At 47.7% G+C, this 18,729-nt stretch overlaps 1 protein-coding gene across 1 annotated transcript in view; it reads right to left on the reverse strand.

Annotated features, from left to right (window-relative positions):
• Positions 1-687: 687 nt before the first annotated feature.
• The window catches only part of LOC138372429 (uncharacterized), a 46,576-nt gene continuing 28,534 nt past the window's right edge, over positions 688-18,729 (reverse strand). Inside the window, exon 3 of the mRNA XM_069337916.1 lies at positions 688-18,712. Coding sequence (XP_069194017.1) covers positions 18,200-18,712 — 513 coding nt within the window. The 3' untranslated portion in view covers positions 688-18,199. The remainder of the gene's footprint in view (positions 18,713-18,729) is intronic.

The raw sequence follows: 18,729 nt of genomic DNA on the forward strand, positions 1-18,729 counted from the left end.
AAGAAGAATTCATTCACGAATGTGCCCCCACACCCACCATGGACCCACAATTAGAGGCAGGACACCCAACAAGAAGCTATCGCCGATCTTGCCGGGGCCTCCTAGGGGTGCGTCGTGAGTATACGCCCCACAAACGCCACCTTAAGAAACCGACAGTCCGTCGAGATCGGGTTCAGTGACGAAAGGGGGATTGACAATAAAAGGTTTCCCTCGCTCTCGACGTCGGGTACTACAGTTCTACGGGTGCAAGAGTATGCCTCCTCAAGCACCCGGGCGTCAAAATAGAAGAAGTCCAAGGAAAGAACCAGAACAAGCAAAAGGTCGGCAGGAAACGGCAAGCAGATAGGAGAAGAGGGGGGAGAAAAACGAAACAGAAGGAAAAGGAAAAGATGCCCAGCAGAATTGGAGAGGACGGCAGCAGGAGCACAAGGCTAGAAAAGGACAGAGGACTGTCCCAAGGAGCATCATACTCCGGCAGCCGTCCACTAAGCCCCCACACGGCGACAACGAGCTGAGCGGGGAGGGGGGTATGTTGGAAGTAGCTTGTAATATTAAATGGAATGTAATTTTTGCCAATGATAATAACTCTTGTATAAAATTTGTGTCGATCCCATCCCATGTTGGAGTTGGAAAACATGACTTTGTAGATCGATTGGCCAATGAGGCTTGTAGGAAAGAAAACATTGATTATGACTTTGGACTATGTAATGCAATTATTAATAACATACAAATTAAAGAAATTACTTCAGATTTAGAAGAACTAAGAAATGCCCAGAGGCCTGAAAGCTGCAGTATTAAGAGTTATGACAAGTTTTGTAATAATAGGTATTTGAATGGTTAGCACAGTAACCGAACCAGGCAGTGTGATGAAGTCATTGCGCGAATTCGCCTTGGCTATAGACACATCTGGCAGGTTAGAGGCTGAGCCACTACCAGAATACTCAGATTGTAAATTCTGTGATAAACCTTTAATGCATTCACTAGAACACAATATTGTTGAATGTGAAACCGTAAAGGACTTTAGACCTCCTGGCCTCTTGTACCACCAACTGTGTAAATATTTTATTGACTCAGGTGTTCTGGACGACATCCTAACAATTTATCCAAAATTTGCTTGTCCATTTTAAAGAATGAAGAACAATTTTTATTTATATCACTTCTAAGCTGCATCACTTATGAACCATCCCTGCTCTTGTGTGGCAGTGCACAATAGAAAGTTGTTTTCACATATCCATACATTAAAACATTGATTGTAACCATTATATATATGTGCTTCAGCCTACAGTTTAGACCTATTGTCTTATGTATGACCCTCTGTCCTGCATGACAGTGAATACCAGCATTATCCTCACTTTAATAAGACTTTATCAAAATCCTCAGATTAGGCAAAATTGTAATTATTTTTGTCTATAAAGATGTTAATAATAATAATCAACTGAGAAAATCAAAGAGTGACCACCCAGAGCCATGCTGGCCGGGAGCGACACTGTATCCACCTCTATGAGTCAGCTGACGCCTCTCTTTCAAATATCTCAAGCTCATATACAGACATATCTCGATCAAGAACTTCTAATTCATATATCAACAAAATAAAGACTATAATACACAACCTTACATAATAATACATATCAATAATTCAGTACATTAAAGATTATATCATGATATAAAAATATGTGAACAAAGAAATCATATTGGCAAGACATGGTAACACTGGCGGGAGAGGGGAGGAGGGGTTAAGGGAGGATTTCAAGACGTCTGCCAGCCAGCCATTATACATAAGTATACATGAATACAATATAAAGTATATATATATAAAACATGTGTATCAAAACCATGTTTATGTGGAATACATCTCACAGTGCCAAAATCTAATTTAATGTTAGAGGACAATGTAATGAACAATAATGAAAGGGAAATTACACAGTATACATGACAGTAATACATCCGAGACTTAAATTTATACATTCTCCATCATAGTTCACATAATATTTCCTATACAGCATTATGTAGCATTCCATAATATAAGATTATACGGATGTTTTTCAAGCTACATGACATTAGGCTACTGCTATTCACTAGACTTCTAATATATATCCACAAATACATGGCAAGGACTTATAGTACAGATATATAATATACATAGATATATATGGAATACATTGGCAATACACATTTAATACTAGTGTGTTGTCGAAAAAAGAATAACTACATAAATTAATATTCATGACACTAGGCTAATCAGCCAAAACATCACTATACAGTTTGAGCACATCATACACCAGCTACAGTATGATCATACTGGTGTATGTGTGGTCATAACCTCACACCCATATGGTAATATCACAACACACCATGGACCAGTATGGTAATATCACAACACACCATGGACCAGTATGGTAATATCACAACACACCATGGACCAGTATGGTAATATCACAACACACCATGGACCAGTATGGTAATATCACAACACACCATGGACCAGTATGGTAATATCACAACACACCATGGTCCAGTATGGTAATATCACAACACACCATGGACCAGTATGGTAATACCACAACACACCATGGTCCAGTATGGTATTATCACAACACACCATGGTCCAGTATGGTAATATCACAACACACCATGGACCAGTATGGTAATAACACAACACACCATGGTCCAGTATGGTAATATCACAACACACCATGGTCCAGTATGGTAATATCACAGCACACCATGGACCAGTATGGTAATAACACAACACACCATAGTCCAGTATGGTAATATCACAACACACCATGGTCCAGTATGGTAATATCACAACACACCATGGACCAGTATGGTAATATCACAACACACCATGGACCAGTATGGTAATATCACAACACACCATGGTCCAGTATGGTAATATCACAACACACCATGGACCAGTATGGTAATACCACAACACACCATGGTCCAGTATGGTAATATCACAACACACCATGGTCCAGTATGGTAATATCACAACACACCATGGTCCAGTATGGTAATATCACAACACACCATGGACCAGTATGGTAATATCACAACACACCATGGTCCAGTATGGTAATATCACAACACACCATGGTCCAGTATGGCAATATCACAACACACCATGGTCCAGTATGGTAATATCACAACACACCATGGTCCAGTATGGTAATATCACAACACACCTGAGTGATTGTGATATAACTGTGATAGTATTGTGGTGATATAGCAGTGACAGTAAGGTATTGGTGTTGTAGCAATGATAGTGATATATCAGTGAATGTAAGGAGGAAAAAATATCAGTGTGAGGTGATAATGCAGAGACAGTGAAATGATGTTGGTGTAGCAATGATAGTGTTATGTGATAGTGAGCTATTGGTGATATAACAGTGACAACAGCTGTCATATGGTGACACCAACAATTTGTTAATCAACATGGTCAGTATATGACCCCAAGTGTGGGGCCTGAGGTGATGGTGATATATAGCGGTGATAGTGAAGCTTTAGTGATACAACAATGATAGGTTACAGTACTGAGAAGATATAGCATTGATGGTGATACAGCCGTGATTGTCAGGTATATGATACCAAAGTGTTAAACACCAATGATAGTGAAGTTATGAGGATATAGTGATAAAGGTCTGTCCTTAAATTACATTGACATCAAAACACGCTGTCCATGGTGATGCAGGAGTGATGGTACAGTGAACTAGAGTGGCAGCACAACACCACAGTAGTGATGGTGATGGTACAGTGAACTAGAGTGGCAGCACAACACCACAGTAGTGATGGTGGTGGTACAGTGAACTAGAGTGGCAGCACAACACCACAATAGTGATACTGGTGGTACAGTGAACTATAGTGGCAGCACAACACCACAGTAGTGATGGTACAGTGAAACAGAGTGGCAGCACAACACCACAGTAGTGATGGTGATGGGACAGTGAACTAGAGTGGCCGCACAATACCACAGTAGTGATGGTGATGGTGGTGGTACAGTGAACTAGAGTGACAGCACAACACCACAGTAGTGATGGTGGTGGTACAGTGAACTAGAGAGGCAGTACAACACCACAGTAGTGATGGTGGTGGTACAGTGAACTAGAGTGGCAGCACAACACCACAGTAGTGATGGTGGTGGTACAGTGAACTAGAGTGGCAGCACAACACCACAGTAGTGATGGTGGTGGTACAGTGAACTAGAGTGGCAGCACAACACCACAGTAGTGATGGCGGTGGTACAGTGAACTAGAGTGGCAGCACAACACCACAGTAGTGATGGTGATGGTACAGTGAACTAGAGTGGCAGCACAACACCACAGTAGTGATGGTGATGGTACAGTGAACTAGAGTGGCAGCACAACACCCCAGTAGTGATGGTGATGGTACAGTGAACTACAGTGGCAGCACAACACCACAGTAGTGATGGTGGTGGTACAGTGAACTAGAGTGGCAGCACAACACCACAGTAGTGATGGTGATGGTACAGGGAACTACAGTGGCAGCACAACACCACAGTAGTGATGGTACAGTGAACAAGAGTGGCAGCACAACACCACAGTAGTGATAGTGATGGTACAGTGAACTAGGGTGGCAGCACAACACCACAGTAGTGATGGTACAGTGAACTAGAGTGGCAGCACAACACCACAGTAGTGATGGTACAGTGAACTAGAGTGGCAGCACAACACCACAGTAGTGATGGTACAGTGAACTACAGTGGCAGCACAACACCACAGTAGTGACGGTGGTGGTACAGTGAACTAGAGTGGCAGCACAACACCACAGTAGTGATGGTACAGTGAACTAGGGTGGCAGCACAACACCACAGTAGTGATGGTGGTGGTACAGTGAACTAGGGTGGCAGCACAACACCACAGTAGTGATGGTACAGTGAACTAGAGTGGCAGCACAATACCACAGTAGTGATGGTACAGTGAACTACAGTGGCAGCACAACACCACAGTAGTGACGGTGGTGGTACAGTGAACTAGAGTGGCAGCACAACACCATAGTAGTGATGGTACAGTGAACTAGAGTGGCAGCACAACACCACAGTAGTGATGGTAGTGGTACAGTGAACTAGGGTGGCAGCACAACATCACAGTAGTGATGGCGGTGGTACAGTGAACTAGGGTGGCAGCACAACACCATAGTAGTAATGATACAGTGAACTAGAGTGGCAGCACAACACCACAGTAGTGATGGTGGTGGTACAGTGAACTAGGGTGGCAGCACAACACCACAGTAGTGATGGTGGTGGTACAGTGAACTAGGGTGGCAGCACAACACCATAGTAGTGATGGTGGTGGTACAGTGAACTAGGGTGGCAGCACAACACCACAGTAGTGATGGTGATGGTACAGTGAACTAGAGTGGCAGCAGAACACTACAGAAGTGATGGTGGTGGTACAGTGAACTAGAGAGGCAGCAGAACAACACAGTAGTGATTGTGATGGTACAGTGAACTACAGTGGCAGTACAACACCACAGTAGTGATGGTGGTGGTACAGTGAACTAGAGTGGCAGCACAACACCACAGTAGTGATGGTGGTGGTACAGTGACCTAGAGTGGCAGCGCAACACTAAAGTAGTGATGGTGATGGTACAGTGAACTAGAGTGGCAGCACAACACCACAGTAGTGATGGTGGTGGTACAGAGAACTAGAGTGGCAGCGCAACACTAAAGTAGTGATGGTGATGGTACAGTGAACTAGAGTCGCAGCACAACACCACAGTAGTGATAGTGATGGTACAGTGAACTAGAGTGGCAACACAACACCACAGTAGTGATGATGGTGGTACAGTGAACTAGAGTGACAGCAAAACAAACAGTAGTGATGGTGGTGGTACAGTGAAGTAGAGTGGCAGCACAACACCACAGTAGTGATGGTGATGGTACAGTGAACTAGAGTGGCAGCACAACACCACAGTAGTGATGGTGATGGTACAGTGAACTAAAGTGGCAGCACAACACCACAGTAGTGATGGTGGTGGTACAGTGAACTAGAGTGGCAGTTCAACACCACAGTAGTGATGGTGATGGTACAGTGAACTAGAGTGGCAGCACAACACCACAGTAGTGATGGTGATGGTACAGTGAACTAGAGTGGCAGCACAACACCACAGTAGTGATGGTGTTGGTACAGTGAACTAGAGTGGCAGCACAACACCATAGTAGTGATAGTGGTTTTACAGTGAACTAGAGTGTGATGGTACAGTGAACTAGAGTGGCAGCACAACACCACAGTAGTGATGGTGGCGGTACAGTGATCTAGAGTGGCAGCACAACACCACAGTAGTGTTGGTGGCGGTACAGTGAACTAGAGTGGCAGCACAACACCACAGTAGTGATGGTGATGGTACAGTGAACTAGAGTGGCAGCACAACACCACAGTAGTGATGGTGGTGGTACAGTGAACTAGAGTGGCAGCACAACACCACAGTAGTGATGGTGGTGGTACAGTGAACTACAGTGGCAGCACAACACCACAGTAGTGACGGTGGTGGCACAGTGAACTAGAGTGGCAGCACAACACCACAGTAGTGATGGTGTTGGTACAGTGAACTAGAGTGGCAGCACAACACCATAGTAGTGATAGTGGTTTTACAGTGAACTAGAGTGTGATGGTACAGTGAACTAGAGTGGCAGCACAACACCACAGTAGTGATGGTGGCGGTACAGTGATCTAGAGTGGCAGCACAACACCACAGTAGTGATGGTGGCGGTACAGTGAACTAGAGTGGCAGCACAACACCACAGTAGTGATGGTGATGGTACAGTGAACTAGAGTGGCAGCACAACACCACAGTAGTGATGGTGGTGGTACAGTGAACTAGAGTGGCAGCACAACACCACAGTAGTGATGGTGGTGGTACAGTGAACTACAGTGGCAGCACAACACCACAGTAGTGACGGTGGTGGCACAGTGAACTAGAGTGGCAGCACAACACCACAGTAGTGATGGTACAGTGAACTAGGGTGGCAGCACAACACCACAGTAGTGATGGTGGTGGTACAGTGAATTAGGGTGGCAGCACAACACCACAGTAGTGATGGTACAGTGAACTAGAGTGGCAGCACAACACCACAGTAGTGATGGTACAGTGAACTACAGTGGCAGCACAACACCACAGTAGTGACGGTGGTGGTACAGTGAACTAGAGTGGCAGCACAACACCATAGTAGTGATGGTACAGTGAACTAGAGTGGCAGCACAACACCACAGTAGTGATGGTAGTGGTACAGTGAACTAGGGTGGCAGCACAACATCACAGTAGTGATGGTGGTGGTACAGTGAAGTAGGGTGGCAGCACAACACCATAGTAGTGATGATACAGTGAACTAGAGTGGCAGCACAACACCACAGTAGTGATGGTGGTGGTACAGTGAACTAGGGAGGCAGCACAACACCACAGTAGTGATGGTGGTGGTACAGTGAACTAGGGTGGCAGCACAACACCATAGTAGTGATAGTGGTTTTACAGTGAACTAGAGTGTGATGGTACAGTGAACTAGAGTGGCAGCACAACACCACAGTAGTGATGGTGGCGGTACAGTGATCTAGAGTGGCAGCACAACACCACAGTAGTGATGGTGGCGGTACAGTGAACTAGAGTGGCAGCACAACACCACAGTAGTGATGGTGATGGTACAGTGAACTAGAGTGGCAGCACAACACCACAGTAGTGATGGTGGTGGTACAGTGAACTAGAGTGGCAGCACAACACCACAGTAGTGATGGTGGTGGTACAGTGAACTACAGTGGCAGCACAACACCACAGTAGTGACGGTGGTGGCACAGTGAACTAGAGTGGCAGCACAACACCACAGTAGTGATGGTACAGTGAACTAGGGTGGCAGCACAACACCACAGTAGTGATGGTGGTGGTACAGTGAATTAGGGTGGCAGCACAACACCACAGTAGTGATGGTACAGTGAACTAGAGTGGCAGCACAACACCACAGTAGTGATGGTACAGTGAACTACAGTGGCAGCACAACACCACAGTAGTGACGGTGGTGGTACAGTGAACTAGAGTGGCAGCACAACACCATAGTAGTGATGGTACAGTGAACTAGAGTGGCAGCACAACACCACAGTAGTGATGGTAGTGGTACAGTGAACTAGGGTGGCAGCACAACATCACAGTAGTGATGGTGGTGGTACAGTGAAGTAGGGTGGCAGCACAACACCATAGTAGTGATGATACAGTGAACTAGAGTGGCAGCACAACACCACAGTAGTGATGGTGGTGGTACAGTGAACTAGGGAGGCAGCACAACACCACAGTAGTGATGGTGGTGGTACAGTGAACTAGGGTGGCAGCACAACACCATAGTAGTGATAGTGGTGGTACAGTGAACTAGGGTGGCAGCACAACACCACAGTAGTGATGGTGATGGTACAGTGAACTAGAGTGGCAGCAGAACACCACAGAAGTGATGGTGGTGGTACAGTGAACTAGAGAGGCAGCACAACAACACAGTAGTGATTGTGATGGTACAGTGAACTACAGTGGCAGTACAACACCACAGTAGTGATGGTGGTGGTACAGTGAACTAGAGTGGCAGCACAACACCACAGTAGTGATGGTGGTGGTACAGTGACCTAGAGTGGCAGCGCAACACTAAAGTAGTGATGGTGATGGTACAGTGAACTAGAGTGGCAGCACAACACCACAGAAGTGATGGTGGTGGTACAGAGAACTAGAGTGGCAGCGCAACACTAAAGTAGTGATGGTGATGGTACAGTGAACTAGAGTCGCAGCACAACACCACAGTAGCGATAGTGATGGTACAGTGAACTAGAGTGGCAACACAACACCACAGTAGTGATGATGGTGGTACAGTGAACTAGAGTAACAGCAAAACACAACAGTAGTGATGGTGGTGGTACAGTGAAGTAGAGTGGCAGCACAACACCACAGTAGTGATGGTGATGGTACAGTGAACTAGAGTGGCAGCACAACACCACAGTAGTGATGGTGATAGTACAGTGAACTAGAGTGGCAGCACAACACCACAGTAGTGATGGTAGTGGTACAGTGAACTAGGGTGGCAGCACAACATCACAGTAGTGATGGTGGTGGTACAGTGAACTAGGGTGGCAGCACAACACCATAGTAGTGATGATACAGTGAACTAGAGTGGCAGCACAACACCACAGTAGTGATGGTGGTGGTACAGTGAACTAGGGTGGCAGCACAACACCACAGTAGTGATGGTGGTGGTACAGTGAACTAGGGTGGCAGCACAACACCATAGTAGTGATGGTGGTGGTACAGTGAACTAGGGTGGCAGCACAACACCACAGTAGTGATGGTGGTGGTACAGTGAACTAGAGAGGCAGTACAACACCACAGTAGTGATGGTGGTGGTACAGTGAACTAGAGTGGCAGCACAACACCACAGTAGTGATGGTGATGGTACAGTGAACTAGAGTGGCAGCACAACACCACAGTAGTGATGGTGATGGTACAGTGAACTAGAGTGGCAGCACAACACCCCAGTAGTGATGGTGATGGTACAGTGAACTACAGTGGCAGCACAACACCACAGTAGTGATGGTGGTGGTACAGTGAACTAGAGTGGCAGCACAACACCACAGTAGTGTTGGTGATGGTACAGGGAACTACAGTGGCAGCACAACACCACTGTAGTGATGGTACAGTGAACAAGAGTGGCAGCACAACACCACAGTAGTGATAGTGATGGTACAGTGAACTAGGGTGGCAGCACAACACCACAGTAGTGATGGTACAGTGAATTAGAGTGGCAGCACAACACCACAGTAGTGATGGTACAGTGAACTACAGTGGCAGCACAACACCACAGTAGTGATGGTACAGTGAACTAGGGTGGCAGCACAACACCACAGTAGTGACGGTGGTGGTACAGTGAACTTGAGTGGCAGCACAACACCATAGTAGTGATGGTACAGTGAACTAGAGTGGCAGCACAACACCATAGTAGTGATGGTAGTGTTACAGTGAACTAGGGTGGCAGCACAACATCACAGTAGTGATGGTGGTGGTACAGTGAACTAGGGTGGCAGCACAACACCATAGTAGTGATGATACAGTGAACTAGATTGGCAGCACAACACCACAGTAGTGATGGTGGTGGTACAGTGAACTAGGGTGGCAGCACAACACCACAGTAGTGATGGTGGTGGTACAGTGAACTAGGGTGGCAGCACAACACCATAGTAGTGATGGTGGTGGTACAGTGAACTAGGGTGGCAGCACAACACCACAGTAGTGATGGTGATGGTACAGTGAACTAGAGTGGCAGCAGAACACCACAGAAGTGGTGGTGGTGGTACAGTGAACTAGAGAGGCAGCACAACATCACAGTAGTGATTGTGATGGTACAGTGAACTACAGTGGCAGTACAACACCACAGTAGTGATGGTGGTGGTACAGTGAACTAGAGTGGCAGCAGAACACCACAGTAGTGATGGTGGTGGTACAGTGACCTAGAGTGGCAGCGCAACACTAAAGTAGTGATGGTGATGGTACAGTGAACTAGAGTGGCAGCACAACACCACAGTAGTGATGGTGGTGTTACAGAGAACTAGAGTGGCAGCGCAACACTAAAGTAGTGATGGTGATGGTACAGTGAACTAGAGTCGCAGCACAACACCACAGTAGTGATAGTGATGGTACAGTGAACTAGAGTGGCAACACAACACCACAGTAGTGATGGTGGTGGTACAGTGACCTAGAATGGCAGCGCAACACTAAAGTAGTGATGGTGATGGTACAGTGAACTAGAGTGGCAGCACAACACCACAGTAGTGATGGTGGTGGTACAGAGAACTAGAGTGGCAGCGCAACACTAAAGTAGTGATGGTGATGGTACAGTGAACTAGAGTCGCAGCACAACACCACAGTAGTGATAGTGATGGTACAGTGAACTAGAGTGGCAACACAACACCACAGTAGTGATGATGGTGGTACAGTGAACTAGAGTGACAGCAAAACACAACAGTAGTGATGGTGGTGGTGCAATGAAGTAGAGTGGCAGCACAACACCACAGTAGTGATGGTGATGGTACAGTGAACTAGAGTAGCACCACAACACCACAGTAGTGATGGTGATGGTACAGTGAACTACAGTGGCAGCACAACACCACAGTAGTGATGGTGGTGGTACAGTGAACTAGAGTGGCAGCACAACACCACAGTAGTGATGGTGGTGGTACAGTGAACTAGAGTGGCAGCACAACACCACAGTAGTGATGGTGGTGGTACAGTGAACTAGAGTGGCAGTACAACACCACAGTAGCGATGGTGATGGTACAGTGAACTAGAGTGGCAACACAACACCACAGAAGTGATGGTGATGGTACAGTGAACTAGAGTGGCAGCACAACACCACAGTAGTGATGGTGATGGTACAGTGAACTAGAGTGGCAGCACAACACCATAGTAGTGATAGTGGTTTTACAGTGAACTAGAGTGTGATGGTACAGTGAACTTCAGTGGCAGCACAACACCACAGTAGTGATGGTGGCGGTACAGTGATCTAGAGTGTCAGCACAACACCAGAGTAGTGATGGTGGCGGTACAGTGAACTAGAGTGGCAGCACAACACCACAGTAGTGATGGTGATGGTACAGTGAACTAGAGTGGCAGCACAACACCACAGTAGTGATGGTGGTGGTACAGTGAACTAGAGTGGCAGCACAACACCACAGTAGTGATGGTGGTGGTACAGTGAACTACAGTGGCAACACAACATCACAGTAGTGACGGTGGTGGTACAGTGAACTAGAGTGGCAGCACAACACCACAGTAGTGATGGTACAGTGAACTAGGGTGGCAGCACAACACCACAGTAGTGATGGTGGTGGTACAGTGAACTAGGGTGGCAGCACAACACCACAGTAGTGATGGTACAGTGAACTAGAGTGGCAGCACAACACCACAGTAGTGATGGTACAGTGAACTACAGTGGCAGCAGAACACCACAGTAGTGACGGTGGTGGTACAGTGAACTACAGTGGCAGCACAACACCATAGTAGTGATGGTACAGTGAACTAGAGTGGCAGCACAACACCTCAGTAGTGATGGTAGTGGTACAGTGAACTAGGGTGGCAGCACAACATCACAGTAGTGATGGTGGTGGTACAGTGAACTAGGGTGGCAGCAAAACACCATAGTAGTGATGATACAGTGAACTAGAGTGGCAGCACAACACCACAGTAGTGATGGTGGTGGTACAGTGAACTAGGGTGGCAGCACAACACCATAGTAGTGATGATACAGTGAACTAGAGTGGCAGCACAACACCACAGTAGTGATGGTGGTGGTACAGTGAACTAGGGTGGCAGCACAACACCACAGTAGTGATGGTGGTGGTACAGTGAACTAGGGTGGCAGCACAACACCATAGTAGTGATGGTGGTGGTACAGTGAACAAGGGTGGCAGCACAACACCACAGTAGTGATGGTGATGGTACAGTGAACTAGAGTGGCAGCAGAACACCACAGAAGTGATGGTGGTGGTACAGTGAACTAGAGAGGCAGCACAACAACACAGTAGTGATTGTGATGGTACAGTGAACTACAGTGGCAGTACAACACCACAGTAGTGATTGCGGTGGTACAGTGAACTAGAGTGGCAGCACAACACCAAAGAGTGATGGTGGTGGTACAGTGACCTAGAGTGGCAGCGCAACACTAAAGTAGTGATGGTGATGGTACAGTGAACTAGAGTGGCAGCACAACACCACAGTAGTGATGGTGGTGGTACAGAGAACTAGAGTGGCAGCGTAACACTAAAGTAGTGATGGTGATGGTACAGTGAACTAGAGTCGCAGCACAACACCACAGTAGTGATAGTGATGGTACAGTGAACTAGAGTGGCAACACAACACCACAGTAGTGATGATGGTGGTACAGTGAACTAGAGTGACAGCAAAACACAACAGTAGTGATGGTGGTGGTACAGTGAAGTAGAGTGGCAGCACAACACCACAGTAGTGATGGTGATGGTACAGTGAACTAGAGTGGCAGCACAACACCACAGTAGTGATGGTGGTGGTACAGTGACCTAGAGTGGCAGTACAACACCACAGTAGTGATGGTGATGGTACAGTGAACTAGAGTGGCAGCACAACACCACAGTAGTGATGGTGATGGTACAGTGAACTAGAGTGGCAGCACAACACCACAGTAGTGATGGTGTTGGTACAGTGAACTAGAGTGGCAGCACAACACCATAGTAGTGATAGTGGTTTTACAGTGAACTAGAGTGTGATGGTACAGTGAACTAGAGTGGCAGCACAACACCACAGTAGTGATGGTACAGTGAACTAGTGTGGCAGCACAACACCACAGTAGTGATGGTGGTGGTACAGTGAACTAGGGTGGCAGCACAACACCACAGTAGTGATGGTACAGTGAACTAGAGTGGCAGCACAACAGCACAGTAGTGATGGTTCAGTGAACTACAGTGGCAGCACAACACCACAGTAGTGACGGTGGTGGTACAGTGAACTTGAGTGGCAGCACAACACCATAGTAGTGATGGTACAGTGAACTAGAGTGGCAGCACAACACCATAGTAGTGATGGTAGTGTTACAGTGAACTAGGGTGGCAGCACAACATCACAGTAGTGATGGTGGTGGTACAGTGAACTAGGGTGGCAGCACAACACCATAGTAGTGATGATACAGTGAACTAGATTGGCAGCACAACACCACAGTAGTGATGGTGGTGGTACAGTGAACTAGGGTGGCAGCACAACACCACAGTAGTGATGGTGGTGGTACAGTGAACTAGGGTGGCAGCACAACACCATAGTAGTGATGGTGGTGGTACAGTGAACTAGGGTGGCAGCACAACACCACAGTAGTGATGGTGATGGTACAGTGAACTAGAGTGGCAGCAGAACACCACAGAAGTGGTGGTGGTGGTACAGTGAACTAGAGAGGCAGCACAACATCACAGTAGTGATTGTGATGGTACAGTGAACTACAGTGGCAGTACAACACCACAGTAGTGATGGTGGTGGTACAGTGAACTAGAGTGGCAGCAGAACACCTCAGTAGTGATGGTGGTGGTACAGTGACCTAGAGTGGCAGCGCAACACTAAAGTAGTGATGGTGATGGTACAGTGAACTAGAGTGGCAGCACAACACCACAGTAGTGATGGTGGTGGTACAGAGAACTAGAGTGGCAGCGCAACACTAAAGTAGTGATGGTGATGGTACAGTGAACTAGAGTCGCAGCACAACACCACAGTAGTGATAGTGATGGTACAGTGAACTAGAGTGGCAACACAACACCACAGTAGTGATGGTGGTGGTACAGTGACCTAGAATGGCAGCGCAACACTAAAGTAGTGATGGTGATGGTACAGTGAACTAGAGTGGCAGCACAACACCACAGTAGTGATGGTGTTGGTACAGTGAACTAGAGTGGCAGCACAACACCATAGTAGTGATAGTGGTTTTACAGTGAACTAGAGTGTGATGGTACAGTGAACTAGAGTGGCAGCACAACACCACAGTAGTGATGGTGGTGGTACAGTGAACTAGAGTGGCAGTACAACACCACAGTAGTGATGGTGATGGTACAGTGAACTAGAGTGGCAGCACAACACCACAGTAGTGATGGTGATGGTACAGTGAACTAGAGTGGTAGCACAACACCACAGTAGTGATGGTGTTGGTACAGTGAACTAGAGTGGCAGCACAACACCATAGTAGTGATAGTGGTTTTACAGTGAACTAGAGTGTGATGGTACAGTGAACTAGAGTGGCAGCACAACACCACAGTAGTGATGGTGGCGGTACAGTGATCTAGAGTGGCAGCACAACACCACAGTAGTGATGGTGGCGGTACAGTGAACTAGAGTGGCAGCACAACACCACAGTAGTGATGGTGATGGTACAGTGAACTAGAGTGGCAGCACACCACAGTTGTGATGGTGGTGGTACAGTGAACTAGAGTGGCAGCACAACACCACAGTAGTGATGGTGGTGGTACAGTGAACTACAGTGGCAGCACAACACCACAGTAGTGACGGTGGTGGTTCAGTGAACTAGAGTGGCAGCACAACACCACAGTAGTGATGGTACAGTGAACTAGGGAGGCAGCACAACACCACAGTAGTGATGGTGGTGGTACAGTGAACTAGGGTGGCAGCACAACACCACAGTAGTGATGGTACAGTGAACTAGAGTGGCAGCACAGCACCACAGTAGTGATGGTACAGTGAACTACAGTGGCAGCAGAACACCACAGTAGTGACGGTGGTGGTTCAGTGAACTAGAGTGGCAGCACAACACCACAGTAGTGATGGTACAGTGAACTAGGGTGGCAGCACAACATCACAGTAGTGATGGTGGTGGTACAGTGAACTAGTTTGGCAGCACAACACCATAGTAGTGATGATACAGTGAACTAGAGTGGCAGCACAACACCACAGTAGTGATGGTGGTGGTACAGTGAACTAGGGTGGCAGCACAACACCACAGTAGTGATGGTGGTGGTACAGTGAACTAGGGTGGCAGCACAACACTATAGTAGTGATGGTGGTGGTACAGTGAACTAGGGTGGCAGCACAACACCACAGTAGTGATGGTGATGGTACAGTGAACTAGAGTGGCAGCAGAACACCACAGAAGTGATGGTGGTGGTACAGTGAACTAGAGAGGCAGCACAACAACACAGTAGTGATTGTGATGGTACAGTGAACTACAGTGGCAGTACAACACCACAGTAGTGATGGTGGTGGTACAGTGAACTAGAGTGGCAGCACAACACCACAGTAGTGATGGTGATGGTACAGTGAACTAGAGTGGCAGCACAACACCACAGTAGTGATGGTGTTGGTACAGTGAACTAGAGTGGCAGCACAACACCATAGTAGTGATAGTGGTTTTACAGTGAACTAGAGTGTGATGGTACAGTGAACTAGAGTGGCAGCACAACACCACAGTAGTGATGGTGGCGGTACAGTGATCTAGAGTGGCAGCACAACACCACAGTAGTGATGGTGGCGGTACAGTGAACTAGAGTGGCAGCACAACACCACAGTAGTGATGGTGATGGTACAGTGAACTAGAGTGGCAGCACACCACAGTTGTGATGGTGGTGGTACAGTGAACTAGAGTGGCAGCACAACACCACAGTAGTGATGGTGGTGGTACAGTGAACTAGAGTGGCAGCACAACACCACAGTAGTGACGATGGTGGTTCAGTGAACTAGAGTGGCAGCACAACACCACAGTAGTGATGGTACAGTGAACTAGGGTGGCAGCACAACACCACAGTAGTGATGGTGGTGGTACAGTGAACTAGGGTGGCAGCACAACACCACAGTAGTGATGGTACAGTGAACTAGAGTGGCAGCACAACACCACAGTAGTGATGGTACAGTGAACTACAGTGGCAGCACAACACCACAGTAGTGACGGTGGTGGTACAGTGAACTAGAGTGGCAGCACAACACCATAGTAGTGATGGTACAGTGAACTAGATTGGCAGCACAACACCATAGTAGTGATGGTACAGTGAACTAGAGTGGCAGCACAACACCACAGTAGTGATGGTAGTGGTACAGTGAACTAAAGTGGCAGCACAACATCACAGTAGTGATGGTGGTGGTACAGTGAACTAGGGTGGCAGCACAACACCATAGTAGTGATGATACAGTGAACTAGAGTGGCAGCACAACACCACAGTAGTGATGGTGGTGGTACAGTGAACTAGGGTGGCAGCACAACACCACAGTAGTGATGGTGGTGGTACAGTGAACTAGAGTGGCAGCACAACACCATAGTAGTGATAGTGGTTTTACAGTGAACTAGAGTGTGATGGTACAGTGAACTTGAGTGGCAGCACAACACCACAGTAGTGATGGTGGCGGTACAGTGATCTAGAGTGTCAGCACAACACCAGAGTAGTGATGGTGGCGGTACAGTGAACTAGGGTGGCAGCACAACACCACAGTAGTGATGGTGATGGTACAGTGAACTAGAGTGGCAGCAGAACACCACAGAAGTGATGGTGGTTGTACAGTGAACTAGAGAGGCAGCACAACAACACAGTAGTGATTGTGTTGGTACAGTGAACTACAGTGGCAGTACAACACCACAGTAGTTATGGTGGTGGTACAGTGAACTAGAGTGGCAGCACAACACCACAGTAGTGATGGTGGTGGTACAGTGACCTAGAGTGGCAGCGCAACACTAAAGTAGTGATGGTGATGGTACAGTGAACTAGAGTGGCAGCACAACACCACAGTAGTGATGGTGGTGGTACAGAGAACTAGAGTGGCAGCGCAACACTAAAGTAGTGATGGTGATGGTACAGTGAACTAGATTCGCAGCACAACACCACAGTAGTGATAGTTTTGGTACAGTGAACTAGAGTGGCAACACAACACCACAGTAGTGATGATGGTGGTACAGTGAACTAGAGTGACAGCAAAACACAACAGTAGTGATGGTGGTGGTACAGTGAAGTAGAGTGGCAGCACAACACCACAGTAGTGATGGTGATGGTACAGTGAACTAGAGTGGCAGCACAACACCACAGTAGTGATGGTGGTGGTACAGTGAACTAGAGTGGCAGCACAACACCATAGTAGTGATGGTGGTGGTACAGTGAACTAGAGTGGCAGCACAACACCACAGTAGTGATGGTGGTGGTACAGTGAACTAGAGTGGCAGTACAACACCACAGTAGTGATGGTGATGGTACAGTGAACTAGAGTGGCAGCACAACACCACAGTAGTGATGGTGATGGTACAGTGAACTAGAGTGGCAGCACAACACCACAGTAGTGATGGTGTTGGTACAGTGAACTAGAGTGGCAGCACAACACCATAGTAGTGATAGTGGTTTTACAGTGAACTAGAGTGTGATAGTACAGTGAACTAGAGTGGCAGCACAACACCACAGTAGTGATGGTGGCGGTACAGTGATCTAGAGTGGCAGCACAACACCACAGTAGTGATGGTGGCGGTACAGTGAACTAGAGTGGCAGCGCAACACCACAGTAGTGATGGTGATGGTACAGTGAACTAGAGTGGCAGCACAACACCACAGTAGTGTTGGTGGTGGTACAGTGAACTAGAGTGGCAGCACAACACCACAGTAGTGATGGTGGTGGTACAGTGAACTAGAGTGGCAGCACAACACCACAGTAGTGATGGTGATGGTACAGTGAACTAGAGTGGCAGCACAACACCACAGTCCACCACAGTCACCTCCCTAATGTCACTGTGGTTGACTGCTGCCCTCACAACATCCAGGCCGCTCACCACATCACCGAAGACAAATGACCAATGGACACCATCCTGGCGGTCCCTGGTGATGATGATGAACTGGGCACACCTGCGACTCTCCGGACTCCACCTGGCCAACACAGCTCCTGCCCGGCCTGACTCCCGGTACTGCCCCTGGAGGTCAGGCAGCAGTGGGGCTCCTCCCTCACCATCATTACTCTCGTAGTCTCCGCCCCCCACACACTCCCCCGGCTGACCCTTGCGCCACACCTGCAACAGTTTAGTGTTGCGGTAGGTGTGGCCCCGCTGGCCCGTACACAACAACACAAACTGTCTGGCCAGCGGAGTGTCAGGGGTCAGCCGGATGGTGACCCGCCCTCTTGTTGACCCCGCCCACCCGAGGTCAAGGAACGCCAGGGTGCAGGAGGGGTCCAGCACGCCCACAACCTCACTCTCCTGCAGAAAATGAAATA

Source organism: Procambarus clarkii, chromosome 38, assembly GCF_040958095.1.
Source record: "Procambarus clarkii isolate CNS0578487 chromosome 38, FALCON_Pclarkii_2.0, whole genome shotgun sequence".
In the NCBI taxonomy this organism is placed as follows: Eukaryota; Metazoa; Arthropoda; class Malacostraca; order Decapoda; family Cambaridae; genus Procambarus; species Procambarus clarkii.